Source organism: Aptenodytes patagonicus, chromosome 2 (genome assembly GCF_965638725.1).
Source record: "Aptenodytes patagonicus chromosome 2, bAptPat1.pri.cur, whole genome shotgun sequence".
Taxonomy (NCBI): domain Eukaryota; kingdom Metazoa; phylum Chordata; class Aves; order Sphenisciformes; family Spheniscidae; genus Aptenodytes; species Aptenodytes patagonicus.
The window spans coordinates 104,935,017-104,955,670 of NC_134950.1; the positions used below are offsets into that span (position 1 = coordinate 104,935,017).

The following is a 20,654-nucleotide window of genomic DNA, read 5'->3' on the forward strand; positions in this document are numbered from 1 at the left end:
CGCCGCCTGTCGCCGGTGCGCGGCCATGGCGAGCCTCCTGCCGCGGCGGGCCGCCGCCGCCCGCCGCCGCCTCCTCCTTCTCCCCCCGCCGCCCCGGGGTCCGGCGGCGGCGCGACGCGGCAGCTCGGCGCTGCCCGCCGCCCTGGTGCGCCGGGGCGGCCTGGTGGGCGGCCGCTGGGTGGAGACGCCCGCCGCTTTCCCCGTGCAGGACCCGGCCAGCGGCGAGGAGCTGGGCCGGGTGGCCGACTGCGGGGCGGCCGAGGCGCGGGCGGCCGTGCGGGCCGCGCACGAGGCCGGCGCCGCCTGGGGCCGCCTCCCCGCCAAGGTGAGCGGCCGGGAAAGATGGCGCCCGCCTGGGCGGCGAGGGGGCCCCGTGCGGGGCGCGGCTCCTAGCGCCGCCTGAGGCGGGAGGCGGCCGGGGCGGGGAGGTCAGGTCCGGCGAGGGCCGCCCGTGCCCCGGCGGGCTGCGGGTCCGCCCCGAGGACCTTGCGGGGCTTCCATTTCCCCTCGGAGAAGCTCGTCCCAGGCGCCGCGTCCTCCCTGCGGGCGGCGGCCACGGCAGCCTTCTCTCTTCCCAGGAGAGGAGCGTGCGCCTCCGCAGATGGTACGAGCTGATGATGGAGAACAAGGACGAGCTGGCGAGGATCATAACGGCCGAGAACGTGAGTACGGCGGCGGGGCCCGCCTCTGCCGGGGGAGCGGCGCGGTGGCGGCTGCCCCTGTCAGCATGGGTTCTGGCCTGTGCTAGCATTCAGCCGGGATGCTTAACATTGAAATAAAATAACACTGACAGCCATCAAAACACCCTGTATGCATTTCACCAGTTAGCCACCATATCTTTTTTTATTACTTTTAAGTTGAGCCTAGCGGATGCGTTGTGCGTTCACATCGCTCTGTTAGGTCAATGGATAACGTTTCAAACTTTTCTATTTCTGGCATACGTACAATGCATTATTTTGAAGACAACTATACCTAACAAGCCAGTGGAAATCAGACCCACGTTGTGCTTCATGATGTGCAAAAGCATACGTCAACCTAAACCATGGTCTTCATGGCAGAAATGTTTGTGTTTTATCGGTTTCATTGACTCAGAAAAAATTGCAGTACTGTTAAAGCAAGCCTCCAAGTTGGATTCACTCAGTGTGCTTTGGTTTGCATCACAGAGCGGTCTGGGAGCTCACAGACTGATATCCTTTTGGATAAAACCATGCTAGAAGATACGTCAGCAGCTCCTCTGTGGTGTCCCAGCTGCTAACGGCTGTTCAGTCCACGGGATCAGACCTGGAGGTAGTCCAAAGTAATAGTCCCAAAAACAAGTCTCCCTGGCATAAACTTGTAACTGTTTTGCCATGATTTGCATCTTTTTCAGAATGGTAATAGCAGCTAACTGCAGAGTTTGTAAATAAACACATGCTACATTTGCTATTTCAGCTCCTTGTTTTGGGCAGGTATGAATCCAGGCACAACATACAAAATGTTGACTATACAATGGTGGTATATTGAAGCCACACAACTATTGCTGCTGCAATCATATAATCATTTTTGGAGACTACAGCGTACATGATAGGGGATTATAAAGTACTCTGAAAAGAACAGAAACTCCAAAATGACTTGAATTTGTTTTTATCGCTTCAGTCTGCTGCTTACAGTGTATCTTCAATCTGATTTAATCAAAGGGGAAGCCTCTGAAAGAAGCACAGGGTGAAATCCTGTATTCTGCCTCATTTCTGGAGTGGTTTGCGGAGGAAGCTCGCCGGGTTTATGGTGATGTCATTCCAGCGTCTGCAAAAGACAGAAGAATCCTGGTGCTGAAGCAGCCAGTAGGAGTGGCAGCCATTATAACCCCAGTAAGCACAGCTGAATTTTTCAAATCATATGAAGGTTTTCAGCTCAGCCCACAGCATGGGGCCTTACGGCTCCTCCTGCCCAGGAAACACCCCTGTAAAGTTTCATTTCTACCTTGTACTCACTTCTTTCTGGATTGGCAGTGCTTCTTTGTAATGTTCACTTAGGACAAAGCACATCATGCAGGTCTGTTTAGGTTATCACATAATTACAGAAATTACAGTCAGCTATTTCTGCAAAAACGGGAGGCAAGATTTTCACAAGTTTGATTGTACTTTTCTCTCTCATCCTAGTGGAATTTCCCCAGCGCTATGATTACCCGGAAGGTTGGTGCAGCTCTGGCAGCTGGCTGTACGGTGGTAGTGAAACCTGCAGAGGACACACCTTTATCAGCATTAGCTCTTGGGGAGGTGAGCTTTTATGCTAAGCTTTACCTTAGCAATGGACTGAAGCTGTAAACGGGGAGTCAGATGGGCTTCGAAGATAACTTTGGCCAACTTCATACATGCAGGAAGGACAAGTTGGCTGAATTGATCCAGAGGTTTTAGTTTAGTAAGAATCTTTGAAAGTTGCCTATAGTATGGTCTAGAGCCTCAAAGAGGACCTGGCCGTTTAACTACACAAAACATCTTTATATCTTTCCTTTGGTGACTTTGAATGTCATCCAGCTTAAACTGGAGCGAAGCTGCTCTCTTGACACCTTGGCATGTGTTATTAGTTGTGCAGCGCAGTTTTGGCTTCCACTGACTTACAGACTGGTTTCTTCAAAACAATAAACAAACATTAAGTGACTATTCCTCATACAAAATGCACTGGTGATACAAATTCTGTGTTTCTTTTGTTGCAGCTTGCAAACCAGGCTGGAATTCCAGCAGGAGTGTATAATGTTGTTCCTTGTTCCAGACAACAGACACCAGCTGTAGGGGAAGTTTTGTGCACTGATCCATTGGTAGCCAAAATATCTTTTACTGGCTCCACAGCAACAGGAAAGGTACATAAGTGCACAGAATATCCTTGAAGATTATTACTGTGGTTATACCAGAAAGGTAGGGGGAAAGTGTGTGTCTTTATACAGAGCCACCTTCTTTTCTGGCTACTGTACACAGATTGTCCAAATAATTGTGTACTTCTTGAGATGCTGCCTGTTTAATATCAGTACTTTGCAGGAGGATGCCTGTGTGCAACTTCCGGATAATTGCCCTTTATTAAATTATAATGTGAACAGTTCTGTACAAGATGCTCTTGTTTCATATCATAGGGTGACAACGTACTAATAAGAACACTGAAATTGAGTTTCAAAGGTACTATTCAGGAATGGCTTCTGGAGTTGAGAGAAAGTGTTAGAGAAGGGAGGCCCTTGCATCTCTACTATCAGCCTTAGTCAATGAGCAATCTTACTCGTCACCATCTCTAATGAAATCACTAAAACTGCAGAAGATGGTGGAATTCTATGGAATGGCCGTATGCAGAATGAAGAAAAAGTCTGATATCAAAGCAAATCTTAATCCCAAATTCTGTCAGATCTTGGAAAAATTTTGTAAGAGTAGTCAAGATTTTTATTACCAAAAAAGAAAAGAACAAGCAAACAAGAGTGACAATATTAGTGTATAAAAGCCTGACCTGAACTGAATTTGATGAAAATCTTTCTCTTCATTATTTCTTGGCCAGAATTTCATCTCTAAAGATTTTAATGAAGGAAATTAGTCCTTGTTTTTGTCATAGGAGAAAACAGATGGTCTAGCATTATAAAGAAGGTGCAGATTAATTCCCTGCCAGAGTTAGTTTTTCACTGCCTTCCATCTGTGGTTTTGTAGTTCACATCTGGTAGAGGTACAAATTTCTGTGTCTCCTCTGTTGCCTACAGATACTGCTGAAACACGCAGCTGGCACTGTGAAGCGAGTTTCCATGGAGCTTGGAGGCCATGCTCCTTTTATAGTGTTTGACAGCGCCAATGTGGACCGTGCTGTTGCAGGAGCCCTTGCTTCTAAGTATAGAAACTCAGGGCAGGTAAGAGTAACCTTTTTGTCCTTGTTTCTGGAAAGTGAAGAGCTGTACATATAGTTTAAGCTGTAAATAAGCTATTTTATGTAGAAGGAAAGCATAGAACACTTCATTGTGAAGAGAGAGATGCTGGAGTCACACATGGCTCTGGGCACTCAAGCCAGTTATCAGCAAGTCTAATTCTCTCTTTTCATGAGAAAGTGATAAGGCATTTCGTCATATGCTTTGTTAGCATTAAATTAATTGGAAAACTAGAGCTGTGAAGACACCATCGTGCCTCAGTTCTCAGGATTATGTTTTATAACATGTGCCTAGCCATTTCTTAAAATAATGGCTTCAAGTCTCGTGATAAATGTTTCTCTCTTTAAGATTGTGTGTTCGATTCAAGTCTTTTTTTTGTGTTCTGAAGGCACCCAGCAGGATTGAAATCTGTTAAGACACTCATGGCTAGATTTTTCCACAGCAAGTAGCTTAAAAAAAGTGACAGACAGGATTCAAGTGTACATTGCTTCAAACGTATTTTACTTAGAATCAAAAAAATATTAAGAGCATCACTTTCCAGAACAGTCAGCTGAGCAGGGCTGTGTGGAGACTTGTTCCAACCTTACGAGTATCACCTCTACACGTGAACATGAAGTTGACAAACTCCAACTTTGGAGAAGCAGCAAGTTTTTGGTAGGATTGGGAGGTCATTTGGTTGGGAAAATGTTGCTTGAATAACACAAGAAGAAAAGACTAATCTTGGGAGGAAAGAAAGGAAACAGAATGGAATGTGGACAAGGACCACTGGGTGATCAGACACAGATTGGACAAGGTCTAACATAAAAGGCACCTCTTCTGCTGCATAGAAGTACAAAGTAGCTGTTACTTTTGAGAGACTGTAGCAATCAAAATAGGATGCAGTCAGAGCAAAGGGGTAGTACAAGTAAGTAGGCCACTGAAAGCACTTAAAAATAATTCCAGGAAGAAAGCAAGCTCAAACTCAATTAATGAAGGAGTTAGAAAAAAAGACCCCACACCACCAAGTGTGATTTGAGGTTCTGCTGTTCAGTCCAGCATTCTGCAGTCTAATTAGAAGGTGTTTCTTGCAGCTTCTGGACCTTGGTTGATCCATATATCAGAGTCCACAGAACTCACAAAACTTTTCCCAGCGTAAGCGAGTTAAATTTAGCAGTGTGGCGTGTTTCACACATACTGACAGCTTGTTGAAGTTGTATTTCTAAAGTAAGAGGGGTGATGAAAGAAATGGCAAAGCTAGGTAACAACTTAGGATGATGGAGAAGAGGCAGAGGGACAGATCACTGTAGTAACCTGACGGATAGCTTAAATACAATATAAACTACTGTTTGTTTTTCCTTTTCATGTTTGTTTTCAGACCTGTGTTTGCACAAACCGTTTCCTGGTGCAAAAGGGAATCCATGACAAATTTGTGGAAAAGTTTGCTAAAGCTATAGAGAGAGAACTACACGTCGGAAGTGGATTTGATGCAAAAACTACCCAAGGGCCACTAATTAATGAAAAAGCAGTGGAGAAGGTATAAATAAAAGATTTCATTTTTGACATCTTAATTTCCTTTATATGATCCATAATGTAACTTTAGATTTATATTTCACTTTTTTCATGCTTGTTTTGTTAGAATGTATTTGCAGCGTGGCTGGAAGTGTGTTCTGTCCTCCAAGTCCACATATGCATATAGACGAACCGGTGTGGCCAGTTAATGTATCATCCTATTTCCACTAAGGGAAAAAAGAGATTCCTCCTTTAGGAGAAACTGATTCCTTCTGATTACTTCCTAGCCATTCGCAAGAACATTTACTGCAATTGGATACACTGTGAGAGTTATGTGGTGATCCTGCAATTCTGAAGCACTGTGAATGACAACTTACTTTGAAGAACAGTGCCTCTGTTTGGCAAAAGCTAAGCAGAATAATACATTGAGGTTAAAAATACCAGAGCTCTGGGTGTTGTAATCGCTTGAAACCTTACATGCATGGTTTGGATCTTCTGTTTTGGATGACTCGTGACTCCAGGAGATTTTTTTTAATCGCAATAAGTCACTTTTTCTATAGTATTTCACCCTTTCTAAGGTTAAAGATTACTAAATTATGTGGTTCATACTTTCTAAGATGCTATGGCTCAGTTATATTTGGGCTTGGTTTGAATCCCATTATACTTGAATGCTGCCAGATTCTTTCTGTTTATAAAATAATAGAATATGAAAATATTCAGAGTTATTTGAGAGACAAAGGATACAGTACTTTGATTTCTTTCCTTCATGCCTTCCCTTTGTGCATCACAGAAGTATAGTGTGTGTGTATCATATACATCTATATATACAAATAAGCAAGCACTGTATATAGTCACTTATTTGCCTTTCTGTAATTTCAAAGGACAGTATTATAGGTGGAGACTGCTACTTCAGTCTTCTCATTACTTTCTTGTCTTTGGATGAATTGTAGATGTAGGGGGTGGAAAATGTTCTTGCCAGTACCGTCTTGAAAGTTGTCTGTTTCTCTTTAAATGACAGTCATGTACTTCTGTTTTCATTGTGCTTGATCACCGATACCAGGTGTACTTCCTAGTCCCGCAAAGACTTTTTCTCATGTTGGATGTAATCTTTTCATTTCAACAGAAAAGCTGAATCTTTAATATCCACAAGACTGTGGCCATACTCATAATTTATCCCTCTGAAATTATGTCAGACTGAGAGAAATAAAAATTCGAGAAATTTTAAATAATACTGCAAATGGTCTTACGCAAAGTATAAACCTCTCTTCAAAATCTTCTACTTAATACTGGAGAGTATTATTTCTTCAGTGGAAAATATACTATTGTTCATTCCTAAATGCTGACTTTGAAATTTTTGTTTTGCATACCTCAGGTAGAGAGACACATTAATGATGCAGTTTCTCAAGGAGCATCTGTTGTGACTGGAGGGAAACGACACAGCTTGGGGAAGAATTTCTTTGAGCCAACATTACTTAGTAACGTTACAACAAAAATGCTTTGCACCCAAGAGGAGACATTTGGCCCTTTAGCACCAGTTATCAAGTAAGATTATTCATTTTCCAGATTAAAAATTGCAATTAAAAATGAAAGATTATTTTGAATAAATAAGATTTGAATGACAGTTTGCCAAAAGATATTTTTGTACGATCACACAAGTCTTTTAGTAAGACTGGGGTACACATGTGAAAACTTACTTTGGATATGTGGTTCATTTGTTTCTTTCTCGACCTGATTTTAGCATCTCTGCAACTTTTGGAAAATTATTTTCTTTTAAATTGTATCAGCATTTAAGCAAGGGTAGATAGCAGCAAAACCTTCATCAACTTCATGATTTGTGGTATGAAGTAGGAGGCAGGACTTTGCAGTTTGTCATGTGATTTTGCTAGTCCTAAGTTTTTCTGACGGAGGATGACTTAGAGCTCTCTTTTCTCCTTAAAACCTTCCCTGTCTCCGCCCGGAGCAATTGGATGTGATGGAAGAACATACGGTTATCTCTCAAAGTTGAGAATGCTTGTGTAGTTGGGGAAATTGGTGGGCTAACCCATGTGAAGTAAATGTTTTAGCTACCACTATCTAGGGAGGATAAAGGCAATCTTAACTATTTAACTGCAGTTTAAATTAAGAGAAGTGGTAGAAACTCCTCCATTGTTTCAAAGTGAAAATTAAATTAGATGTTTAAAATATACTTTTGGAAAAAAACTGCATCTTGACTTTTTTATTTCCGATAAGGCTGCTTCTTGTCAGTAAGTCAGCAAGACAGTAGATGAACTGCAGGCCTCATTTGTGTTTTTTCTCTTTACATTGACAGATTTGAGACTGAAGCAGAAGCTATTGCTATAGCAAATGCAGCTAATGTGGGTTTAGCAGGTATGTCTCTGTCAGATAAATGTGTTTCTGTGGTTTTATGAGCTTTAGTGTTATGGGGTGACGATTTTTAATGTCAGTAAGTCTCTTTTTCACAGTCTTCTGCAATTGTTCTTCCTGATTGTAATTTTCATTCCTGTATCTCTGTGTCTGCACGGCAGGATATTTCTACTCCCAAGATCCAGCTCAGATCTGGAGAGTTGCAGAACAGCTGGAAGTTGGAATGGTTGGTGTTAATGAAGGCATAGTCTCCTCAGTGGAGAGTCCTTTTGGTGGGGTAAAACAGTCTGGCTTAGGGCGAGAAGGTTCAAAATATGGCATTGATGAATACTTAGAAATAAAATATGTCTGCTTTGGAGGCTTATAAAAATCTTCAAAAAGCACAATCACAACAGCTTGGAAAAGAGTGCTGTAGTTTTAATAAGCTTCTTGAACCAGAAATATGTATGAATGCATCTTCTACCTTCTTTAAAACTAAGCAACCCTGTTCTGTATGTGTAGAGATATTTAGAGTATTCTGTGCTGCCATATCTTTTTACACATTCTTTATTTATACATTCAGTTTTTCAGCAATGTGATCACAACGTCCATCATTTTTAGTAAGGAGTAGGGAAGAATGCACATTTATTACTCTTGGATTACCCGTGTAACTGGGAGGACTTGGGAGACTTGTGCGTAATGAAAATAGATCATAACCTATGGCAAGGGGAAACGACCACCATTTTCTACTGCCTCTAATGTGTGGATGTGGGAGGCTTCAGGGATGGCAGCCTCCCTTTAGAATTTTGTGTAAATACTCACATTTTCTAATGTGATTTTGTGACCTTCTTTTAGAAGCAGGTGTGTCTTTTTTTTTTTTAATTGTGGGAGAATCTGATGCTTGTGAAAGGTGAGGAATTGCTTTTAGCTACAGGTAGGTATCCATGCAGGCAAACAGACAGCTTTTTCAGTGCACGTTAATGTTGGCTGCAGAGCTGCCACCTGTTCAGCTTTGGGCTTCTGAGCAAAGAGGTGTAATTTGTGCCTAACAGCTTGCATGCCTGGGATCAAATATGGCCCTTGTTTGATGTTTGTGAGCCCCAGCAGTCCTGGGAACAGGACAGTCCAGGACAAGGAGTTGCTGGAGTAGCAGGAGGAAGATGGGATGCTTACTTGCAGGAATAACTTGCAGAAGTGTAAGGGGACACTATAAGGGCTGTGTGAAGGAAGCACAAGTGGTGACACGATGATAAACTCCCTTCCGTGAAAAGAACGTGACCCTCCTTGGGTAGAAGTACAGTCGCTGATGTAAATGTTGCTCAGTGTCTAAAGGAACGTTACTCACCACCTCCAAGGAACATGAGCAGATAGATGGTTCCGTTCCTATGGGCTTTGTGCCTTGAATTGGATTTGTGGTTACAGAGGTGAATGTCCATTAGGGAGGAAGGTTTAAAAACCTTTGAACTTGGCTAACTTGTGACCTAATAAAGACTTAAATAGGAGTGATTAGAGGTGAGACTTCTACACATCACCTATTTTGTCATCTTCAAAAGATGATGTAAAGCTTCCTAAGTATGAAATAAAACAACGCTGTTTAAACATTATCTTAATGGTAGTCAGAAAAAGTACTTTAAAAAACATGCAATGTTAATTTGGCAAATAAATCAGCACTGCAGAGGCTAAGGGGAATAAATTTTGTTTCCTGTGTTGATTAACTATTTGGTGGGGCTTTACTCATTTAATTATTAAAGATAAATAAAAGAAGGCAACAGAGCTCTTCCTCCTATACACTTATGAATGTACCCTATGAAATGGGATATTTTAAGATATTTTATTCCAATCAGGCAAAGAGGTACCAGGTAACGCAAGACTTGGGGGGGAGGCGGGGGGGAAGCAAGCCAGAACAGTTTCATGGGATTTTTTTAAAGCGTGCATAAGGTAGCATTGACTGCTACTTATTATTTCTAAATATTTTTTATGGTTATATTTGTGTAACACTTGAGACTAGGTAAGTCTGGAGCACATTATCTGTCAGTAGAGTGTGTGTGCATCATGCCAGCCGAAGCATGGTTAAAGGATACTTACTGCCCGTCCAGTGATTTCCAATGCATCAAAAATGCACATTTAAGATAGTGAGGACTTAATACTGTTACCAGTCGCAGCATACATGCTTGTTGTCAAGAACAAAAAAAGCATGGCCTATTTCTACACTAGTTGCAAGAAACTTTATCGCCAACTTCTAAGCTTACACTATTGAGCGCACAGTCTGCCTGAATTTGGGGAATACAGTGTTGTGGAAGAGGGAGCTGTTTGCCAGCCAATACGTGTTTGTTTCTTATTGGAAAGAGTAACTAGGTAGAAGAAGGTCATAACTTGGTGCTTGGGTACTACAATACAGTGATACAGTCACACTTACAGGTATTGTACACAGGTAGAATATCTGCCACTGAAATTGCACATACTTAAAATATGTCTGCCTGTGAAGAGCAGTGTAAGGTCAAAATTAAAGTTACCTCATTTACTGCTGTATGACAGTGCAGTCTTGAATGTGGGTGTACTTGGAACAGTGCAGTTGGAAGATAAATTCTTTAACTCGCTGCTCTATTCATTGCAAAGTTATTGATCTGATGCATCGGTGCATTTAAAATCTTGATGTCTTTTCTGGAATAGCACTGTTAAAATTAATGAGTAAATGTTTACTTTTTTTTCTAGCAAATAATACCTTTTACTGTGCCTGATAACAAGCACAAACCATAATTAAAGATAAGGTATGTAATAAACTTTAAAAATACTTTGCCTAGATTGGATTGTGGTTGGATTCCAGCATAGTATTCTTGTGTCAGTAAGGTCTACATCAGTTAAGCACAGAATAATCTTAAAGTTGTCTTCATAGCAAAAGCTGTGATTCTTTAACAAAAGATATACTTGAATTCTCACACCTCAGTTATGTTGATTACACTTACGATAGTTTAGTCATTTCTGGATATTAAAACTGTGATGAAAAATGTTTTCAGTTAATAAATAACTTCTGTGAAAGCACTGGATTTTATGGTTTATGACCTTATTCAATGTTGAATTGACAAACTGACAGCAGCCACATTAAGTTCAGTCTCTCAGATTTGCACAGAATTTTTTGTTCTGCCAGCTTTAGCACTGGAAAAAAAAAACACAAACCACTTCTTTGCATCCACATGTTCATAAGGTGTAAGATTTTGGTTACCCCAATTACAGTCCCTCAAATCTAAATCAAGTAGATGAGACCACTTTGACATACTAATATGCCATCAGTCATTTTGTATGCGAGTCCTTTATGCTGCATCAAACATTTTATGACAAGATACAGGCTTTGTGGATCAGAGTGCCTTTCCCTGCTTTCAGGATATGATTACTTACATAATTCTTTACTTCATTTATTAAGATTTAAAATAGATTTTTGGAAGCTTTTTTATTTCCATTTAGTTAATAAGGTTTTGAAGCCTCAGAAACTGTCTTAAAATTTCCAACCCGACTTAGTTATGGCCAATTTCCATTTTATTTTCTTATGTTACCCTTTAAACAGCTGTTGTTTGACCCCTACTGCCTGTCCTCTCTGTGTAATAAACTCTTAAGAAACTGTGTTTACCTGTTCTACTAGATATTAACATTTTTAGCTTAAATAGGGAGAAATTATCTCCAGCCACAGTGCACAAGATTTTTTTGGCCAGTCACTCTAGGTAATGCTTGTCCATTGGTATGCTAAGCTGGCAAAGTTACCTTGGGTGCTCAGAGTAAGCGAGGGAGGCTCTTGATGCTGGTAACACTGATCCAATACAAGTGAAGATAGACAATCAGTCTTTCTGAGAAGTATATCAAGCCTGACCAATATCTAGTACTTGATTTTGTTTACAGTAGCTGGCAGATTGCACTTTGTTATCTCTTGTCACCAAGATCAAGGAAATGTTTAAGCAGGCTAGTGTTCTGCAGCCTATCCATTTCCCAGACACTGGTGTTTTTAGACACATTTTATGCTTTTATGATCAATTGTGCTTTTGTGATGAAGTCACAGAACATAAACAGCAGTTTAAATGGTTTCCACAGAATAAAACAGTTTTTACTGTTCTAAATCAATCAGGCACATGTTGGGAGTTGGGCAATCCTGTAAGTAAAAGAAACTCCATGCTTTGACTTGGCATTGAAGTAACTGTCTCACTGTAACTGGCAGAGTCGTAAGTGTAACTGGTCATGCCCTTTGTCCTAGCCCTACTGCTTATGGAAGGGTTGAGCTATCTTAAGGGAGAAGGTTTAGGTATGGTGTTCAGAAGCTCTAAGTTAAATTTTAGCACTTGTCTGAAGTGTTTTCAATGTCAAAAATCTCTGCCTAGGACCTTCCAAGACATAAGAAGTTGGTGGTTTATTCACTTTTATCAGTGAATGCTGCAGCTACTTAGCACAACTGGCTTAAGATAATCAGTAGTGATTCCTAAACAACTTCTGTTGCACAAGTCTATAGGCTTGCATCAGCCTACTCAAAGGGGAGGGGGGAGGCTACTGCTGTTACCAAAACGTACAGTGCAATAACAAATGGGCAGTCCATTCTTCAACAAAGGACACTATGTATCTCATCAGCTCATTCAACAGCCAGTATTCCCTTGTAGGAGTCAAGTATGAATGTAAGAGGTACCATGTAGACTGTGGCACCATGTATCCAAATACACTTAAAGTTGCTTTTATGGTGTATGTTTTTTCCTTACAGAAGCACACTTGTATCTCATGATTTAGCACAAAACTTCACACACACTGATGCATGGATTTTTCTTTTCCAGTTCAGAAACAGTCAGCATAATCTACCCCTAGCTAACAGCAGTATTTTGGGTTATATTGCACACCAGTATTTCTGATTACTGCAAAGCAGCCATTATACTTAAAACACTCAAGTATTGGATTTGCTATAGAATAAGCCACAAAACTTGTGAAATCACCACACTTGGCATGACAGCTGGTGAATATTTACACACAGCCAATTAAACCGAGTAAGGACAAGTACCACGTGAAAACTCTTACTGTGAACTGCAGTAATTTTTTCTTTTCTGCTCTCTGATGTACTGAATTATGTTACCTCTGAAAAAAGATACTGTTTTGCTTTTGTCAGTAGGAAGGGATGGGATCAGATACTGCACTGCTTTTATGTTTGAGTACAGACATAAGCTATAGTATGGAACATATCTCTATTAGCCTGACTTGAGTGTTGAGTCCAATACAGAATACCATGTCTAAAAGAGTACCCGACAAGTTCCTAGAAGGAAAGACAAAACTTTATTAGTAGTTACATAAATGTAGTAATTACAGCTCAGAAATGGTTCCAGTTACAATACATTATCATTTGCAATAAATAACATTTTCTAGAAACAGATTCCTAATATTGAATTCTGTAATAGCTCAACCCATCCACCCACAGGGAGAAGTGCTTCCATACAGAGACAAACTACTGATGTGCAGCTCATCGGCACTTGATTCGTAGCCTATGCAAAAGAAAAAAAAATGATTTGCCTTTTCACCCTCCTTTTTTAAATTTTATTTCTAAGCTTTAAAAGTTCCCTCCCTTGCCTCGGGGAGTTCAGGACCTAAAAGGTACATGAAATGGGTTCTCCTTTGCTGCAGAAGTATGAGATTAGTATTCTAGTTAGGGATCAATGATAAGCAACAGCTGATGTTAAGAAACTCTAATTCACCTCCATCCCATTTCCCTTCTTCTAGAGGAATGTTTACCTCTCTCAAACCTCACTTAAATGGCTCAGAAGACTAAAGTAGCTGTCATTTTATTACCACCATGCCAAAGCTCCAGCTTACTACAGCCCATTATCAGTATATTGAGGGGCAAAACTAGTTTCACTTGAGGCTTAAAAGAGGAATAGGAAATTTGCCTAAGAACTCAATTATTTCAAGAACATCAGAACTGTCTAAGGGAAGTTTAAATTCAGCATAGAGAACACATGCATGCGCTCACTCTGTTAAGTTCACACACTGTTAAGTTCCTTGCATGTGTGCGCACTTCTGTTTGCCCACAAGAGACTAAGAAGGAAAAGGAAAGTTTGCATCATATAAGCAAACACAGCTGACAGCACAAAACAGATGCTTGAACAGTACCTGTATCTGATGCATCTGACAGAGGGAGACTGCTAAGACTGTTTACCTAAAAGGACACAGTTGAAAATGTATTCTTACACATGAAACAAGAATAACCTTTTTTCCCCTCCCCAAATAAACAATCCTGTGCAATTAGGCCATTCACATTTTGCTTAAATTTCTCAGCAATCTATTCAGTTAATATGAAAGGTTGAACCATAGGACAGAGAATTTGGATGTGCATCTCAGCAGATTTGCCAAGGTAAATTTTGTTTCGTACTGCAGTAGCATTTTGGTTAAGAAAATTAAAAACACAAGCCGATGACCTGTTCGCAACATGGCAGTTTTGTGCTGCGTATACACTGTGTTGAGTACTGAAGTTGAGTACTGAACCTGTTTAATGCCTCAGGCAGTAATGGTAAGGAAGTTTATTTCCAAAATATACTCCTTACTTAAAAAGCAAACAAAGGCAGTCCTTTTACATAGCTGGACAGTCTCTGCTTGGGCATGCATCAGCATGTATAAATGTAAAACCAAGATGCAAATGAAAACCCAGTGCTCACATCAAGGCTATGAGGCACTTTAAGTATCAGCACACTGCTTTCAAAGAGAGGCAGTATCTTATCAGTGCCAAACTGAATTTATTCTTTATTTTCAGTGGACTCTGAGCCACACATGACAAGCTCTATCTGGTCTCCTCTGCTTTTCAGTGCAGATGAGACTGTTGGGAATATCCCCATCCCTATTTCACAAAGAAGCCGCCAGCACTCTTTCTGTATATAAAGGAAAGCAGTGTGTGGAAGTAAACGTGAGGACTAAGAACCTGCTTCAAACCCATCGTAACCCAAACCAGAAAACTAGCATCAGAACTCTACCACTGTGTTTGCTCCTCAACAGCTAGTTTTCCGACCCTTTCGTTCCAGGTATGACCTGACATTCTGCAAGAAAGCAACAGTTCTAGAAATAAAAATTATACTGAATCAAGATACAAGGCTTGCTATAGTCTCTCCTAAATTCCTGACAAAATCATGCTTGGCAAAGTGACACAGACATGTGATACCACAAATTCACAGAGCCAGAAACTATCAACTTTTGTGCAATTTTCATATTAAGAGCAAGCCTGATCTTATGTAAGAGGAATGAATTCTCCTTCCAAGGAGGTAGAAGAATCAAACTAGTAGAATTAGAAGCAGCTTAAAAATATAAACTATATTCAACTTTCAAAACATAACTAAAATACTGTTAGCAATGAAGATGTCAAAGCATCATCTAGAGAACAGAATTTAGTAAGCAACTTCCACTTGCTAGGGTCTTATGCAATAAGAAATTGGTCTAATGTTTCTTATTTGTTAGAGTAAGAAATACTTAGCCAAATCATGCATACGTTCTCATGGCACACAACGTAACACTGATCCAAAGATCTGAGCTCACAGCGTGTGTGTGTGTGTGAGGGGGAATAGCCCTGGGAATTCTGCAGCATTGAGGAAATCAGGTATATGATTCCTGTAGTAGTTTTACTAGAGAATCAGTCTGTAGTTTGGTTGTGGTTTTAAAAATGTAAAATAAACCCAAAACACACAAGTGACTGACTTCCCAAAACTGAAGGATGCTGCTGACTGCACTAACATGTCCCAAAAAATAAGTTTATAAATAAAGGCACATTGGATACAGTATTTAGCAGAAGCATTAATGGCAGCATGGCCAATACAAAGTTGTAGTTGCTTATGCAATCTTTTTTTTTTTTAATGCACATTTCCAAGAGCATAATTCCTGCTAGAACATTTTGGGAATTTATGCAGAATGGATTAATCCCAACATTTTGATTTAAAAAGGAAAAAAAAAAATAGTATTTTGAGTGGGCCTTAACTTTCTTCAGGAATGCTTTAAAGTGAACATTGCGTTTTTACGTTAACACATCTGGAGCAGAAATTGAAAGGCATCAAAAGCTGACCTTGCTTTTATTGACCAAGTTATTTAAAAGAAAATATATACACACACACTCAAGAAGGGGGAGGGTGAGATAAAGTAGATTTGTTTCAATAAACAGCCTAAAACCCCCATACACATAGTTAAAACTTGACTTCTGAAGAAAGCAAATCATACCATTTATACTGCATCTTGCTGGCGGGTATGGGAAAAACATGGAGAACGCTTGCATCAGCCCTTTTTAGCTCTTCACAGCCTCTCCCACCACTATGACTCCTGCAGCCACACTCAGCTCTCCAGAGAAATGCAGGGCTGGGCACAGGATAAATGCTCCTCAGTGCAGCATTGGTAGCCTTAGGGACTGTTGCTGGCTGCATTTGAGAATCAAAGGTATGAAACCAGTTATGAGCATGCCATGTTGCTGCAACTTTTGAGTACTGATTCCTTCCAACTTAGACAGTTCTTCTGACTTTTGCCCAACTCCATTAACAAGAGGAGCACAGAAGCCACAGTGGTTCAACCCAACTACTCTGTTGTATCAGACTTTCTATGAAAGGATGGAGGAAGCCCCAAAATTCTCCACCAAATTATTCCTCATGATGGAGACGGGCTATGTCGCCTCCCTGACCCTTCTCATCTGCTCCCCTTGATCTCTACACTGCTCCACCCTTCTCTGTTAATGGATTCTCCACCACCAAATTTAAAAAACAAAACAAAACCACAACAAACCCCTGTTCAAAATGCTCCCAGAGGAATGATTTCTCCATCAGAACACATCATTCCTCCAGCTCAGCTCAAGACTCCAGTGTGTCAGTAAAGGACCCCCAGGAAAGGCTGACATTGTGGCCAGACAGTACCACTGACACAGGTGCCCACAAGTGAGGCTTACATATAAAAGCCAGGTCTTCAGTTTGGGATTTCAAGAACAGTATTGTGGGCATGGCTTTAAAGCCTAACAAGCACACCGTAAAGAAGTTATCCAGATTGCGAACAAGAACATAAGAACTCCAACACGCCTACCCTTCCCAAACACCTAAAGGAATCTCTTGAGGCCAACACATCTAGTCACTGAATAGCCACAGAAGAAAAAGTAGAACAATCTAATGTTCAAGCTAAAACCTTCCTCAGTACCAATTCCCATGACAGTGAAGGTAGGTGTTGAAACTCCTGCTCCACATAGGGTATTTTGCCACAAGCATTTTACTACACAAATGCCTGGCTTTAATTGAGCCCTGAGGCTGACAGATGAAAACTCATCTCAGCTGAGGGTTCAGTCTTAAAAGGTCCAGAGCTCCTTAAAAGTGCTCTCTAAGCAAAAGGTTGTTTGGGATCCTCAAAATGCTTCTCAAAGCATTTGAGTCCCTTCTGCCTTTCTGGTACTGTTTCCTGGCTGGACATGGCAGAGTCCAGAAAGCCAGAGCACCTTCATCATTACAGAAGCAATCTAAGGCTGGACTTCCCTGCAGGCACCATACTTTCTATGTAAATACAGGGAACACTGCATCCTACAGGACACAGATGTATCACATTACTTTACAGCTGATTAAGTGCAACTGCTAATTGTAAGCTTCCTTTGAAAACAAAGACACTTCCATCTGATGAGCACTACCCTAGAAAAGGAAGTCACAAAGCACAGTCAGAGATAAATACAATGCACTAAAAATGCTCGCTCTTTGTGTTCCTAACCTAAACTGAAAATGAAGATGGAGCCTGTGGTCACATATTGCTCTTTATAGTTGTAAGGGATTTATCTATAGTGGCTTTCCTGTTTTAGGTCAGCATCATAATCACATTGCTTCTCGGGGCGGGGCAGGGGGAGCACAGGACACGAATCTGTATACATCTCAGTTACCATTAACAGCCCTGGCTAGTTTTGTAGCAGTGATACAGCAAAAAAGGCCTTCTGAAGTTCAGACAAACATTCAGCATGGAACATGCAAGAAATAAGATGTGCTTTTCCTTGTTCCTATAATGGTGACAAAAGGAGTTAGCTGACCATCTAATCCTTCCGCCTTCCTTCCCCTAACTGCTTTCATCTACAATTAGTTGATATTTTAGGAAGCTTTCGGTTCTGGAAAAAACAGAGGTGGGCCAACATGTTTCAGATGTGTTGGACCAGCGTGTTCTGTGCTTTTACCCTCATTCAGTTATCTGTCTTTGGAGCTGTAGTTGAAGGAAATTCCATTTCTGATGGATCCATTCATGAGGGTTTTAGGATTCTCTCTTTCAATCTTTTCTCTGCTGAAGATAGTGTCCTGATCACTGTCAAACTCTGACTCAGAGACCATCAGACTGGAGTTGTGTTCTGTACTTCTGTGTTTTATACCTGACAATAAAAAAGCAAACCAAGCTCATTAGAAAGGTTTTACTTTTTTGTAACAACCAACCATCCTCTCCTCTGCTGTGATATGAAAGATAAGTGAAAACATTCTTTGCCATCCAGCATAACAGCGTGCACCACTGCCACCACCAATATAAAAACTGCCCGAGAAGGTATCGTATGCTGTCAGGCAGATACTCTTGTGACTTCACTGCAGGCCCATCAGTTTGTGGCTCCGAAATGTGAATATATGCGTTTAAATTTGAAACAATTAGATGATCTTAGTACATAGCTAATGTACTTTTAATAGCTTGAATCTGGAAATTAGTCTGTCCACTCAACTATCTGATTAACATGAGTGGCAATGAAAGGTCATGGTTTCTACAGAAATGTTACGTCTGTCTTTCTAGGACAGCAATTTCTCAGGATGATTTTATTTCCCCGGATTCCAATATTATCCCTGCTAAAAACTGAAACTCAGGTAAATAAAAATATATGTGAACATAGGGTAGCAGCTGATGTTTAACAGGGCAGTTACAGGCTAGGAAGGAACTGCTGCGCAGCAATAAAAACAGCTCCAAATTAAAGTGTGTGCAGGGAAGGACGGGTTACATGGAGAAAGTCTATGGGACAATTAGATGTTCTAAATTAAGATTAACAAAGAAGCTCAGAGAAGTGGCTGAGCCCAAGGCCTCATGAAAGAAATGAAGTGATTCTCCCCCAACCATTTCATTGTCTATGCTTGCCTCTGCCATTCCCAAACTTGTAGGCCAGCTTCTGGGCTCCTCCTGACTGCAGGTGTCAATTCAAATATATTGACTGTAAGCTTGGTGGATGAGTTCCCAGCTGAAAGAGACAGCGCTTACCATATTTGGGTCGTAGCTCCATTCTCTCCTGCTCATCTATGTTATCTAGGATGGTATACTTTGTTTTCTTTCTTATCTTCGTCCTCTTTCTGCTAAAAAGAAAGTTACCACAAAGACCTTTAGTTCTCACGTACACACATAAATCCGCTCCCTCTCCCTTTTCATACACATAGCTACATACCCTAATATACAGAACCTCATTGTACTTTCTCACCTCCACTTAAAAAGAGCTGTTTCAGTTTATACCTGTATAAAGCAGCTGTACAGTCTGGACCAGAGGGTATAATTTATTTTCTCTCTGATATACAAAGATGAAGAAAGCAAGAAAGATTGACTTGCTTTTCTAGGCCACAGGGGTTCAGTTTGTTCAATTTCAACATAGTAACTAGACACAAGGTAGACACATATTCATTTGTTTCCAAATAAAATTTCTGTAAGAATTGGTTAGTGTCCGTCCCCCCCCCCTTTTTTTTTTTTTTTTTTTTTCAAACCGAGACAATTTAAGTGGTGCTTGTCTGGTTATGCTTACAGAGAAGACCAGACAAAAATGGAGATTTGCTCCCTCATATATATGCAGGGACAAAGCCCTACTGGTCTGTAGGCAAATCCCCACCTGTTCTTTCTTCATTTAAATCCTTCCCCAGCATCTACTTCCACAATGCTGCAAACATCATCATCTCTATGTTAAGTTTCAGCTATTTGCAGGAGTTACTCATCTGCTCATTAATACAGAAGGAAAAGTCCTGGAGCTAGAGGGACAGACACAGAACTGTTTGTTCTATCAGGTCGAGAGGGAACGAACAAAGGATTTCAGGGTAAAAAAAAGGGCATTCACGCATGAAACCAAGGGGGCACCTCCAAGAAGATGCTGTCACACCTCAGGCATTTTTCTGACCCTCTTTCTCGTAACTTTGGAGGGGGGTGGGTACATGGGACATGCCCTTTGTCAAGGCAGGGTCTGGAGAATCACTCCCACACAGATTGCACAGTTCACAGTGGAGAAGCCACCTATGCTCAGCTGACATTACAGCGACAGCCAGACACTCAGCCTCCCCTCTAGTCTTCTAAAAAAACGGAGTTAATCTGGAAACTGAAAGCCTTTAAAACCTCCAAAACTCCAGCCAAATCTTGGACTACAGTGTATCTTCTTCCTGCAGCTTCCACAAAGCAAAAGGCACCTCTTGCCATTCTGTCCTATGCAGCATTTCCCTCCTCTTTTTCACACATATCTGTATCAACCAGCCTTCAGTCTCTGGCACAAGCCACATGAGAACAAAGGACAGAAGCAACGAACTCCATAAACAATCCCTTTCTCATCAAATCCACAGGAGCCTGTGAGGCTCCACCCCAAACCGTGGGGGTGGAGCGGGACACATTTCTAGTTAAACCTTTCTACTAACAGCACTGTTCCTTCAACCATAAAAAGGAAATCAGTATCAACTCCTGTGCGTTTCAAACAGCATCCTTAACATACTGCAAAGACACCCTAGAAAAAGTTGAAAATCCAGAAAGATTTTGACAGTGTTTCATTTTTGCTAACACCTGAACAAGGTATCTATTTGCTGGGCTTTTTGAGCAGCAGCAAAAACACTTGCTCTAGTGACAGAACTTGCAGGGGCTTGTCACTTGAAAGAGAATTTCTTATTGACTCACTAGGAAAGACTAGGGGTGGGTGGGGCCAGAGAGGGGAACGACATACAGTAGCAGGCAAAATGTTTAAGGAAAGAGGAAGCAAGAAGTT

At 41.0% G+C, this 20,654-nt stretch overlaps 2 protein-coding genes across 7 annotated transcripts in view; one reads left to right on the forward strand and one right to left on the reverse strand.

Moving 5' to 3' along the window:
* The first annotated feature begins 25 nt into the window (after positions 1 to 25).
* On the forward strand, positions 26 to 10,738 carry ALDH5A1 (aldehyde dehydrogenase 5 family member A1). The gene is made up of 10 exons (XM_076330642.1): positions 26 to 325; positions 579 to 662; positions 1,677 to 1,847; positions 2,139 to 2,255; positions 2,693 to 2,836; positions 3,710 to 3,853; positions 5,223 to 5,381; positions 6,729 to 6,898; positions 7,665 to 7,723; positions 7,882 to 10,738. The coding sequence occupies exons 1-10, from the start codon at positions 26 to 28 to the stop codon at positions 8,085 to 8,087; spliced, it is 1,554 nt and encodes a 517-aa protein (XP_076186757.1). The 3' UTR covers positions 8,088 to 10,738.
* A 2,234-nt stretch (positions 10,739 to 12,972) lies between these two features.
* Positions 12,973 to 20,654, reverse strand: part of KIAA0319 (KIAA0319 ortholog) — a 67,518-nt gene continuing 59,836 nt past the window's right edge. For 4 of the 6 annotated variants that reach the window (XM_076330643.1, XM_076330645.1, XM_076330644.1 and 1 more), the window contains 2 exons: positions 18,914 to 19,005; positions 12,973 to 18,053 (listed from right to left, as the gene is read on the reverse strand). In XM_076330643.1, coding sequence (XP_076186758.1) covers positions 17,875 to 18,053; positions 18,914 to 19,005 — 271 coding nt within the window. In that variant the 3' untranslated portion in view covers positions 12,973 to 17,874. Of the gene's footprint in view, positions 18,054 to 18,913; positions 19,006 to 20,654 lie in introns of those variants that run through there. The other 2 variants (XM_076330646.1, XM_076330647.1) reach the window with 2 other exon arrangements.

What these genes read in the sequence shown, in the direction of transcription:
- ALDH5A1 (XM_076330642.1), top strand. Translation starts at nt 26, where the DNA reads ATGGCGAGCCTCCTGCCGCGGCGGGCCGCCGCCGCCCGCCGCCGCCTC. An exon ending in TGGCAGCCATTATAACCCCA is followed by an intron (nt 1,848 to 2,138) that starts GTAAGCACAGCT and finishes CTCTCATCCTAG; the next exon opens with TGGAATTTCCCCAGCGCTAT. An exon ending in CCTTTAGCACCAGTTATCAA is followed by an intron (nt 6,899 to 7,664) that starts GTAAGATTATTC and finishes TTACATTGACAG; the next exon opens with ATTTGAGACTGAAGCAGAAG.